The sequence below is a fragment of the Convolutriloba macropyga genome, chromosome 1 (genome assembly GCF_964194025.1).
Source record: "Convolutriloba macropyga chromosome 1, txConMacr16.3, whole genome shotgun sequence".
NCBI classification, from domain to species: domain Eukaryota; kingdom Metazoa; phylum Xenacoelomorpha; order Acoela; family Convolutidae; genus Convolutriloba; species Convolutriloba macropyga.
In genome coordinates, this window is record NC_134468.1 from 3,373,268 (window position 1) to 3,386,489 (window position 13,222).

Sequence of the window (13,222 nt, forward strand, 5' to 3'; positions counted from 1 at the left end):
CTTAAAAATTTAACAGACGGTAGTATAAATGATAACTTAAACATATTAATGATAACTTAAAAATTTAACAGACGGTAGTATAAATGATAACTTTAACATATTAATGATAACTTAAAAATTTAACAGACGGTAGTATAAATGATAACTTAAACAAACAAGGCGGCTCGGTAATGTGCATCGCACATAAGGTTCCGACCCCTCTCATCCACAATTTTGTTTTGATTGTCTACCAAATGAGGAACATAGAAAAAACCAAAAATTCAAGTATTTTAAAAAAAAAATTGGTGTGTGAACGAAAAGAAAGTCTCCGGAAGTAAATAACTGTGGTGGAGTAAAAATGGCGCATTAGATTGATGATATGTGCAAATATTAAGAAAGCGAGTCAAGACGAACAGCAAAATCAAACAACAGCAACAACAAAAATTAATTTCATCAAAAACTCCATGTCCGTTTTAAAAAACAAAATTAATAACAAAGTCAAAATACCGTCAGATAAAACTGATATTAAACAAAATAACTTGTAATTAATCAGAAAAGATAAGGGAGTAGTCAATTAAAAGGCTTGATAACAATAAGACAATAAATTACAAAAACAGTAAAGTTGAAAAATTCGCTTATTTTTAAAACAATTAATTTCGAAATAATGAAAACCATTAGAAATCAAATAAAAAATCCCATAGGTGTACAAATACCAATGCGTCCATAGAAGGAATTAAGAGCTGCTGATATTCAATTTTTTAAGCGGTTACAAAAAGAAAATATAGACAACAAACAAAAAATCAAATAAAACTTGGCAGAAAACGCTTTCGAAACCTTAAAGCCATACTGTGGCCATCAAAATGTGTTGAATTGCACTTTCTGCAACCACTGATAATGTATTATGTGACCTCTCATTAATGAAGCTAGGTAACAAGTAGACAAAAATGGAAAACAAAATTCAAAAATAATTAACACTTTAATTTTTTTCGAAAACAAATATTTCCAAAGACATGAACGCCATTAATTACAGATTAGAAATTAATTATGTTCGTATATCCCTCCAAAAGAACCCCGTGGGAATTGCCATAATCCAGAATATGTTTTTTGTCTACAAAAAGAACGTCAAACATGACAAAAATCAAATTAATTTACTTTTTTTTCGTGTCGAAGTCAACGAATTCTTTAAAAGCATAAGATTGTGTGACACTATTCCTCTTTTGAAACCTTCTTTTGACATCAATAATGTCATAATTGGCCAGTAATTAACGAGACTAGATAACAACCAGACAATAAAAGGAACAAAATTGCGAATTTGGAAAACAATTGTTTTGAGAGTCATGAAAGCTATCAGCTATCTACTAAAATCAGAAAATCGTCTCATCTATTCTTCCATAAAAAGGCAATGAAAACGGGTCATTGAACAGTAAAATTTCATACGACTAAAAAGACAAAGTAAAAACGGCAGTTAAAGACCATTTAAAAAAATCAATTAAATTTTTCGAGAAAGTAGTGTCGAAGCCGTTAAAATATCTAATAATCTATATCTTCAAGCATTTTAATAATATCAATTGTGCCTTATTTTGAAAACCAATAATGTGATATATGAACTGTTCATAACATGATAATGTAACAAAACTAGAAAACGTGAAAAATGGGCAAATACCTAAAAATTAAGAAAATTTGAAATCTAGTTGTATCAAAGCCAGTAGCCATACCTTAAGGCGGAAAACCGCAATAAAGTTTGAATTTGATTTCAGTAGAAAGAAGAAGCATTCTTTCATTGCGGGCAATAAGCTACAAGTTGACCAAAGAAAGCAAAAAATAGAGACAAAAGTTCAATAAGTCAATATTTATTTGAAAATCAAATACTTTTAAAAGTCAAAACGACCATAAGTTTTCAAGTAATCAACTAGATACAATTTTGTGGAGCTATTGGAACCATCATTAGTGAGTTTTTTTTGAAATTTTCTGTTATTTAATTATTGTAGAAGAGTTCGAAGTTTTTTTATAAAAAAGACCGACTGTTTACAATCCGAACGAATTATTTTTGGATTATACCAGTCCAAGATTGGTCCAAAACTAGCCCTGCTAATGCTGTTTGTTCTTTAAGAACACTTGTTTATTCGAATGTTATAGATATTGATTTTTTGTTAGTTAAAAAATCAAAGATAGATGCTGCGTGTTTGATAATCAACGAATAAATTTAGCAAAAAAACGGCGAAGTTTTAATTACTGAGCACTCTCAACGGAATTTGAAGTAAAAAAGCCCCTTTTTCAGTCTACAAAATTTGATCTGGTTGTGTTTAGGTCTGTACTTCCTGTAAATTTAATCAAAATGCACTAAAGAATTTTATTTCGTGCTGTTTTTGAAGAAAAAGTCTGAATTTTGAAATATTTAGCCAGAATTTTTGACAAAAAAAATAATAGCCTACAATATTTTTGTGTTTTTTTTGTTTTTACAACTAAAAATCAACAACACTTTGAAAAAAAATTGGCGAAGTTTTAATCAAAATTCCGGAAAAAGTGAATAAAATCTCGCCGGAATTCACACTTTTTTCTCAAAATTTAAACCTCGATTAACTCCCTGTAAAAAACGAAAATTAAAAAAAATTTTAATTCCATATTCTACTGTGGACAAGCTTTCTAATGATACCAGTCTCAACTCTCTACGATGAATATATCGATCGGCCAAAATTGACTGAACAAAAAAAACCCGTTTGAGTATATAGTTCCTTCCCCCTCAAGAGGGGTCGGAACAATGATAACTACCGCGCAGTATCCCAGACGATTAACGACCCCAGCTTTCTAGGCACTAAATATATATTAGAGAAACTTTGTTCTGAGAAACCTAAGCCTATTAGGATTCAGAGCCGATGGTGCGTGCGCCGATGCTGCGCCCGAATCGCCAAAGAATTCCCGGAAATCTAAATCATTTAGAACCCAAATTTGCTGTTTCGTGAGGAATATGAAGATAAAATGTCAAAAAAGTAAATGATTTTGAATACTAAAAATTTGGGATCTATCCCCTTGTGCAGAGAATAGTGACCATATAACTTCTAAACCCCCAGAGGCAGCGCTACTTTTTATTAATAACACATCAAATCCAAGAACATTCGAAGGAATTGGCTCCCAACTTTACAAATGTGGGCTGGAAATATTCTAAATTTGCTGAAATTGTTTTTCAGTTCAAAATAGTTTAATGCAATTGGTCATAACTGACCGTTGTAATTAGATATGAACTTATAACTACAAAACGATCAACACATAATTTGTAATTACATATGGCGTAAAATTACTGAGGGGCAGACAAAATATATCCAAAAAATTTTAAGACAACCTAAGGCAAGCCTCTCGGAAAAATTCTTTCAAGCCCAATTGCAACTTAGTTAATCTTTTTTGCGCAATTTTGTAAAACCACGGCTCAACAACCACTTACAAACTTAAATTAACCTTGGATCTACCCAAGCGTGATTTAAACGAAAAATTAACAATTGATGAAAAGGAGAGTTGGGTCCAATTCCACATACTAGCCCATTTTGTTTCCCCAATAAATTTCTGCAATCAGTTCAGAATTTGGTGCCGAATTTTAAAATTCTTGGTTCATCCTAACTGAGGTATTGCGACCAAAACCTGCCCAACAAACTGACCTTTCTTTATGTTGTTTCCCCTGGCATCTATTTTTCGCCGTTTGGAGAAGTCATAAAGGTAACTGTCAATTTCGTTTTTGTCAACGATATGTCTGAAACTTTTATCACTGAGACCATTGTTAGTATGGCAAAGCAACGGCGATTGGGGTCGAGTCATGATTTCATTATTTATGGCATGCGTTTGGGATTGAACGAAACTAAAAGATTCGTAATTGCGACCTGTAAATTTTATCACAGGAGGCCGGCCAGGCACGGATTTTTTTACATGCATAACTCTCGAATAAGAAGATGTATGCTGACTAAACTTAAACGTAATCTTGCCGTCAAAAGCAAGCTGTAACCCATGACAATGGATGATAAGTAATTTTAAATTTTATTCGAAGAAAGATAACAACACGCAAATTCTCGGGTTGTTAAAATCAACTTAATCTGTGTTTAACCCACCTCAAAAGTCGAATCCTTATCAACAAAACCAGCACTAATAATTGCTTGACAACTGTTTAACAGTGCAATTTCTGGGAAACAATTGGTTTCATTTTAATTGGTAACATTTGGAAGATTGTTCGAAGTACCGTAAAAAACTCAGCAATTAACAATTTTATTCTCTCACTAGCCTTTTTTGGGTATTGCTTGTTACGATTTGGTTAAAAAATTCCAAACAAAAATCATAATCAAATCTACTTAACTCTTCAAACAATCAATCCAAAGGCGATATAATATTGAATGTTGTTTTAGAGTGTGTTCCGTGTTGAGCAATTTGTTTATGATTAACAAAGCCTCACTTGTACGATTGCCGTCAAATGTCATCAGAGTAGAGATGAAGAAAAATGAAAACTTCCACTTCCAACCAGGCCAACATATCAGGTCAGTATATGTTAATTTATCGTTTACTTCTGCAGAAACCTTCTTTTTAAACCTCACCGTCTAACTTCACTTTTGTGAGAAAATTTTACAAAATTCTGAGAAGATAATAAGATTTTGATCACAAAAGCGCGGATTCGCCAAGAATGAGGTCTCGGGCCCATGACAATTATCCACAAGACAGACTAGGGGGGGGGGGTGCGGACAGTGAGTTAAGTGCGACCAAAGACCGTAGACTGGACTTCCGTCTGTCATACTAAAAATTTTTTGTCTAAGGTCCCTTCGGCCGGGCAGTTTTGCAAAAGTCTGTTTGGGTAGCCATTTATTCGTCTGTAAGGTCAACTTCTGACTTAACCATGCCCTCATTGTCGCGCAGTTTGTACAAAATTATACTACAAAATGACCTTTGCATTTTCGGACATTCCGTGTGCTGACCTTTCGTTGCAGATGACGATTCACTTTTTAATAGCCGCCCTCATCTTCTCAGCCGGCTATTATAGCGCTCCTATTTTTTTTTTACAATTCAAAGAATTTGAATTGTATTGGGGCGCTGTCTTTTTTTTAAGATCTGTTCACACATTTTCATGATTTTTGAAGTCAAATTGGAGTAGTGATTTTGGTCACGCCGAAACAGGAAATGGAGCGAAAAAGCGAGTGGTTTTGCGGCGTGAAATTTTTTCGCTCTAAATTTAAAGTAGAGTGAGAAAACGGTGTTTAAACAAAAATTCGATTTCTCGCTAGTGGTTTTTTTTGTTCACATGCGGCAATTTCACTTTGATTTTTACTGTTTTTTCGATTTTTTGGATTGGATTTTTTTTCTAAATGGTTTTTCCAATCCATTCATAGTCCGTTTTAGGTTTGTTTTTTTAGTCAATGAAAATTCTTTGAATTGTACGTCAGGACTTGTCCTGCTATGTTTTTTTACTTCGTCGAATAAAAAAATGTTTCGCTTTACCTCATTTTGCCGCCTTTTCAACATTTTGCGTGAAATATTTTTGACTTCTCTAGGCTAGTTTCTCTCTTCTCTCATTCTGCTAAAAGGGATTTTGAACATCAGTTGCTGAGCAAAGCAATTCAAAATGAACAGATATAGTACAAAAATGGATGTCAGAAATAGAAACGGGACAAACCCATAAAGCCCAATTTTAGATGCCCGCTATTTGAACGTCGTTCCTATAAGTCTTATTTACCATCTCTAATGCTTATTGTTATTGATAGTAGCCTCTGTAGCCTCTCTCTAAGAAACAGAAGTATGTTCAACTACGAAATGCCATCAAAATAAATCGGACTCAAAAAATGTTTTTGTACAAAAATTTTTTTTTTCAATATCTTCTGTTATTTCAATCCCAATCATGCTTATTGGAATCAACGGCGGCTATTTTCCGGCAATCTGCCGGGTATGTTTAAATACCTTAAGGATTATTGTGATCTCACCTCCAAGTTTAAGTCACTGTCAAATGTAACTAAATTCGCAGCCCCAATCATAGTAAAAGTCGACGAGTTTAAGTTATTTTTTCACGAATAATCAGGTTCAAGCATTTTCATTTGAAAAGTTGAGGTTAAAAACTGGTCTGATTAATTTCAGAGTTTGTATTCCCCAAGTGAGTTTGTTCCATTGGAGACCTTTGAGCATCCACTACAGTCCTCAGCCCAACTCTCTCTTTCTTCACGTCCAAGTGCAAGTACAACAGGATCCCTGGAGTGAAAAACTTTACCAGGTTCCTCTCAATTTTTTGAAACTATTTTTAGTTTAACATTAAATTTTGCATCTATTCTGTTTCGGCCCAGTGTTTTTTACGCACCAATTTACGATTTATATGTTGTCATATAACACTTTATTATGTAAAAAATAGCACGTGAACCTGAGGAGGGGGGGGGGGGGGTAAAAGTTTTGTGCACACTAAGCTTTGGCAAAACAGAATAGATCCGAAATTTTTATTCTGTAAACAAATTTCGTCTACAATTAGTTTTTTAAGTGAAGTAGACCAAATTTTGTGGCCTTATTAAAGAGTAGCAGATATAAAATTGAAAACCTGCTTAGAATCACCTATCATATTTCATCATTTTTTAACATTTACCTGTCAAAGTGCTCACAAGTTAATTTTTGCTGATTAAATTATTGTCATTTTTAGTGTTGTCTCCTATGCAAATCAACAGCAAAATGATAAGATAAGATGTTATTTTGGTTGTTATTGCTCTACAAAACCTCGTTGGCAAAGATTTGCGAAAATCTGCACAACATGGAATCAAATTGTTAGCATCAATATTTCACTTCATAACCATTATTGAATACAGAGATTTTTAATGAAATTTATTGCCTTGAATTAGATTTTCAGTTAAATTTTTAATTTCTCTCAATTTAGTTTTTCGCAATTTTTTAAGTCCTGCTAGTCGTTCTCAGGCGATTTTTTTCTAGCCACCGAATTTTGGTCGACTTATCGTTTTTTTTCTCCACCACACCGCGCCTCATCACTCCTCAATTTTAGTTTAAGCAACTTATATATGTGAAGATCAGTTGTCCTTTCAGCATTGTGTCTCTGATTTTCTATTGGTTCCAAATTCAATTTGTTTGACGAGCCCATAAGCTGGGCCACTCAAAGAGCCGAGATCCACCTCAGCGTTATCCGGACTAGTCAAATCCAATCCCATTAAACGCACAAGGAACTTTTCCAATCACAAACGTTTTTTTTTGTATTCTGAGGGTTACCATGAATTTCTTTAGGTTTAATTTGATCGTCTTTTCCGCTCTATATTTTTACCTTTTTCACTGGATGACAGTAACCTAGATGAACATGTCAAATATGTGTTTTTATTAAATTATGTAAACTTTTTCCGGACTATACGATGAACCTTTTTATAGAATTAGGTTCTGCTACTTGTATAGTACGAATATGATTTGTTGGAGTATACACTCTAGAAAATAAGTTGTGATCATAAGATGGAGTTTGAAATGATAGCTCAATATTAGTGAACATAGTAAGACTCTCGCAGTGTGGGCCAGTTGGCTCAGTGGAGAGCACAGGATTGCAATCAATTAAAAGATTGTGGGGTCGCAACCCACAAAGGTCCCACGCTACTCTCACTATAATGGTGTTGACACAGAATCAACATATCGAGCAGAGAGTTGCTCTAATGTGAACGAATAAGTTTAAAAGTGTTGAGAGATTTTGTGAAACTAGTCAAATGGTTGAGCAGTTTTCAGCCCATTTCATTTTAAAATCACAAGCGTTGTCCAGAACCATCCAATTTTTTTCAACATTTTTTCCATTATCAAATTTCAATAGTTTCTAAATCAATTACAGAAACACAAAAAATCAAAGAAAAATGAAAAAATGAGCAAAACTGAAAGATAACTGGAAATAAGAACAACTGCAGATACTCAAAATTTATGGTGAGAACCGCTGACAATCAACTTACTTCAGTTTTTTAATGTTTAGAAAATGGTGTTTTTCATTTGATTTTTGTTTTCTGCTTTTTCTTGTTAGCTTCCTGAAGGCATTTTTTTGTTGAGAGGTTTTTTTTCATCACAGCAGTTAGTTTTTAATCTCCAAGAGCTACTTTCTTCTCGTGTCTGTTTTAATTACTGACATCATTCAGTAATCATTAATTACTAACTAATAAAAATATTGAATAATGCGCAGGTTTTTTTATCCTTTAGTGACGCTATTCGCAAGCGAAGTTGAATTAAGTGATGCTATTCGCAAGCATTGCTACGGAAAACTCTTAGTTTTTTATTTATTTTCCAAACAACGATCCTTCAAAAATATTTTTATTTTGTAGAAATGGTGAAGCTATTCGTAATTGTTCCGACCCCTCTTGAAGGGGGGGAACTATATACTCAAATGGGTGTTTTTTGTTCAGACAATTTTCGCCGATCGATATATTTATCGTAGAGTTGTGAGTGTTATCATTGAAAAATTCTGTCCAGCGTAGAATATGGAATTTAAAAGATTTTTTAAGTTTCGTTTTCCAGAGCGAGTTATCGAGGTTTGAATTTTTGTGAACAATAGAACGATTTGCGATATTTTTCACATTTTTTCGGAACTTTTGCATAAAGTTTTGTCAGTTTTGCTAAGATTTGTTTAAATTGTAAATAATAGTGTTGTCAATAGTGTTGTCAATTAAGACAAAAATGTATTGTTCACTGTTTTGATTTAAATTTTTGGGCTAAAAAATTTTGGCTAAATATTTCAAAAATTCAACCTAATCCATCAAAAATTGCACGAAATAACCTTCTTAAGTTCACTTTGATTAATCTTGCCGGAAGTTCACACCCAAAAACCACTAACACACTCTTGCTGGAATTCAAAGGGGGCTAATGCTACTTCCACTTCCATTGAGGGTGCTGCTCTGTGATTAAATTTTGCCGTTCTTTGCTAACTATATTCGATGGTTATCAAAAACGCAGCATTAGTTTTCGAAATTTTAGCTAACAAATTATCTATATCTATAACATTGGAAACAATTAAGAGTTCTAAGGGGACGAACAACAATAGCAAGACTAATTTTGGTCCATCTTGATCTGTTAAAATCCAAAAATAGATCGTATCTGAATCAATCGGTCTTTAAAAAAAATCTTTTTTATGTTAATTAAAGAACAGAACAGTTTAAATCAAAGGTCAATAATGATAAGTCGAATTGGCTTCCTAAGCAGTTCAAATGTAATGTATTTAATTTTTTAATCGAAAGCCTATGGTCGTCTTGACATTTAAAAATGTTTGATTTTTAAATAATCTATGGCTTATTTAACTTTGCTACTGTATTTCTCCTAATTTGGTGAACTTGTACCTTATTGTCAGCAAAGAAAGAATGCTTTTTGGTTTCCATTGAAATAATTTTTACTATTTATTGTGGTTTTACGCGTAAAGTTATGGTTTTCTGCATTTGATACTACTAGATTTCACAATTTTTTTTATATTTAGGCAATCGCCTATTTTTCACGGTTTTTTCTCGTTTGGTCGCATTATCACATTATTGACAATACGCATATCGTAATATTGGCGATAAAACTGAGTTACAATTGGACATATAAATTTTTTATAGATATTTTTTAAGGTTTTAACGGCTTCAACACCACTTTCTCGAAGAATTTAGTTTTATTTTTTACTTTTGTCTTTAACTGTCGTTTTTACTTTGTCTTTTCAGTCGTATGAATACTTTTGGATATTGACGTGTCTCATTGGTTTTTTTATGGTAGGCAAAATAACGTAGGAGATTTTCTGATTAATTACAGACCGCAAGGGATCCCTTTGGATCAGTAAACGAATGGTTTTCATGACTTTGAAAATAATTGCCTTCGAAAAATACAAGTGTATTTCCTAATTTTTCCCTTTTGTCCACTTGTTGCCTAGTCTAATTAATGAGAATTCACATACCATAATACTGGCGTTTGAAGAAGGCGCAAGCGAACATATTTCGAGGGGCAAAATATGTTTTTATGGCTTTGACAGCGTTTTTTCAATGGAATTTTTGTTGTCACAAGTTTCAATGGAATTTTTGTTGTCTGTTGTTCTTTTCGCATTAAAAATTGAATAATGACTGGTCTTAATGTCCTCCTAAATAGGAATAGGCATAAACCTGAGGAATAATTTCAGCTGATATCTAATTGTTTTTATTACTTTGAATTTAATTGTTTTTCAAAATATAACCGAGTTTTTTAACTTTGCTGTTTTTGTTCTTTTTTGTCTAACTGTTACCGAGCCTTAATATGGACTGTTCTCATATCTTTTCTAGTGAAGTACAAGTTATTTTTTTTAGTTTCAGTTTTATCTGATGCTCTGTTTTTAAGTTTTTTTTGAAATGGACAAAGTTTTGGATGTAATTAATGGTTGTTGTCGTTGTTCATCTTGACTCACTTTATTAATAATGGCAGATCTCATCAATCTAATGAGACATTTTTTACTCCCCTGAGTTATTTACGTTGGAGGCTATGTTTTTGTTCATACACCATTTTTTCGGGGTTTTTCTATCTGTTCCTCATATGGTAGACAGTTATGCCGAAAATGTGGATGAGCGGTGTCGAAACTTTATGCGAACGCACATTAACGATCCTCCTTGTTTCGTTTATCGCCCCGGGTCGTTCATTATAAACAGTTTTTTCGAAGTTATATTTTGTCATGAATGATTTTTTTAGCCATTCTTCGCCATATAAAACGCATGATTTCTTAATGGTCTCAAACCCAATATTTCTATGTCATCGCTTGATTTTGTTTCACAACTGCTTATGTAAATTTCTTTGACAAAAGATTATAAAAGACTGATTGCTTTCTCTCTCCTTACAGGAACTGGTTTCTTACAGTTTGCTCTAAAATGTATCTGCAGTTATTTAAGATGGTAACACTTAGAAGCTAAGATTCAATTTATCGTGAGGAAGCGAGGTGATTTTCAAGATGATGAGTTTAAATAGGACTGAATAATTTATTGTAAGTGTTCTGGTTTGTTTGCTTCGTAGGTTGCTTCCGATCCTAAAAGTAAGGAGAGTTTGAATGTTCTGTTCTGTGGTCCCTTCGGGAAACCATCCATTGACATCTGGAATGCTGACAAGTACTCTGTATTCCTCTCAATCAACTCTGGATCAGGTCAGATTAAAAAATAGTCTCCAAAAACTCTTAAATATTGCTTAAATTTAATTAAACAAACTCGATTCTTTAATAAATTTCTCAGCCGCTCTAAATAAATTTCTCAATAAATTTCTCAACCGATATTAATTTAAATGCTGTTTTTAATACAAAATTTATGGTTTAATGAACTAAACTACACCAAGAAAATTTTTCTAGGGTCTTGAAGTAGCAAATTTATTGCCCATATTGACTCGAAGCAATCGTTCCCCCCCCCTTTTAGTTAAAGATTTCAGACAATTTCGGCTATTGATGGGTATGTTGATGTTAAGCTATGCTCTACTGGAAAGAATGGCTTTTCAGATAAGTTTATTGGGATTAGAGGTAAATGAGAGAAGTAGCTTTTATAATTTTTTCCAAATCGCTGGAATGATAAATCGCCTCGGAATCATAACCAGGTCACAAGAGTGTGTCAAAGTTAACCTTATCTGTTTAATTATTGATAATAATAACTATAAATAATTTTGGTTCCTGCGTAATCGCAGCGGAACAGCATTAGGTTACTGCGGCCTGTTCTCAGCTGCCCTTATTCTTATTATTCCCCACATTTCAGACTGCTCTTTTTATTCAGGTGTGACTGCAGGTCAATCAATATGCAATGCTTTACTACAACAACACAAACAAGGTCAGAGGAAACTGAACAAAGTATTCTATGTCTGGTCAGTGATCGACAGCTTCAACATTGTCAACAAACTCCACTGCGATCCAGAACTAGCCAACCCTCTACTTTACCACCTTCCCTATAGTTTCCAACCAGACCTTCTCGATCGAAGTTTATGTGATCCTAAAGTACTCCATGCTAGTAAGTTCTTCAGACAGGTGAAATCTAGAAATTGCTCAATTTGAAATTGCTCAATTTTAAAAGCATTCTCGTGATGCGATCGCTCATCTTTGATGTTTTTAATAAGTCCTTAATCTGGATTTTGGATTTGTGCTTTTGTTTTTGAATCGCCCTTGTCATCTCAATCTGAAAACGGATTTATGCTTAATTTTATGTAATGAAAACTGAGGGTTAATATCATGAAAATGCAGTCTTTCTTTCTGACTTAGGAAGTGTCACGTTGTGTGGTTGATATAATGGGTATAAAAAATACACCGATGATAATCCTCATGATTTGCGAAATCTACTCATTTTTTGGCATTTTTGCGTCATATCAAATTAAGTTACTTTCAATTATCTAACAACCTATCAGACGTGGAGCAGGTCATGTATATCCATTTCAAATGGGAAGACTTTTGGTGGAAACTTTTCGTCCAGCGTAAGCAAAACGCAAGAATTTTGTCCAGTTTTTTTAAGATAAAATTAACAGGTCTCAATGTGATTTTGTTGAACTAGTTGATAAATGTTTAAAGTGTCCTAAAATACAACGAGCGCCTTGTATAACTATTTTTTGGTTCTGTGTTGGTAGAAAAGTTTGAGAAAGAACTAAGAATAATAGCGTCCCAAATTTGGTTCTACTTCTTTTCAGCCCAATTCATTTAACCCCGCATGTCTTAACCTCATATCATTTAACTCCTCTCATTTCATCCCGCCAATTATAAGTCGATATTTAAGGCACATTTTGTCATAATTAGGCGGATAACTTAATCTCATGTTCGATTGTGATAATTTCATATCAAGTCCCACGGGCCGCGGAGGCATGGCCATTGCCCGCGAGGCATGGCCAAGTAATTATTTTACTATTTTAATGGTTTATTTTTATGATTAAAATCGGAGTGAAATGATAGAGGGGTTAAATGAAAGGGGGTTTAAATGATAGATGGGGTGAAAAAATCGGTGTGACACAATAGAGGGTTAAATAAGTAGCGGTGAAAAAGCGGGACACCCTAAATTGTTGTCCTAAAGTCATAGCAGAAAGTATTAAGAGTATAAAGAATTTTTTACAGCGCGCCACAAAAAAGTAGCAACTTTTGCTGCTTTCGAAACACGTGTCTCGTTCTTTGAACAATTTATTTTTGGAAGTTATTCACTTTTAATGATTATTTTTAAACAGATTTGGATGCTGGGAAACATTTTTTGGCAAAGTTAGTTAAAGTACATGGAGCCTGCATATGACCATAATCTATTAAATTCTGAAAGGTGCTCTTTTTAAAGATTCTGCAAAAGTTGTTTAAAAA

At 33.5% G+C, this 13,222-nt stretch overlaps 1 protein-coding gene across 3 annotated transcripts in view; it reads left to right on the forward strand.

The window, feature by feature from the left end:
* LOC142344792 (uncharacterized) overlaps positions 1-13,222 on the forward strand; it is a 58,941-nt gene that overhangs the window by 30,466 nt on the left and 15,253 nt on the right. For all 3 annotated transcript variants that reach the window (XM_075396740.1, XM_075396748.1, XM_075396758.1), the window contains 4 exons: positions 4,362-4,490; positions 6,073-6,205; positions 10,939-11,065; positions 11,676-11,906. In XM_075396740.1, coding sequence (XP_075252855.1) covers positions 4,362-4,490; positions 6,073-6,205; positions 10,939-11,065; positions 11,676-11,906 — 620 coding nt within the window. The remainder of the gene's footprint in view (positions 1-4,361; positions 4,491-6,072; positions 6,206-10,938; positions 11,066-11,675; positions 11,907-13,222) is intronic.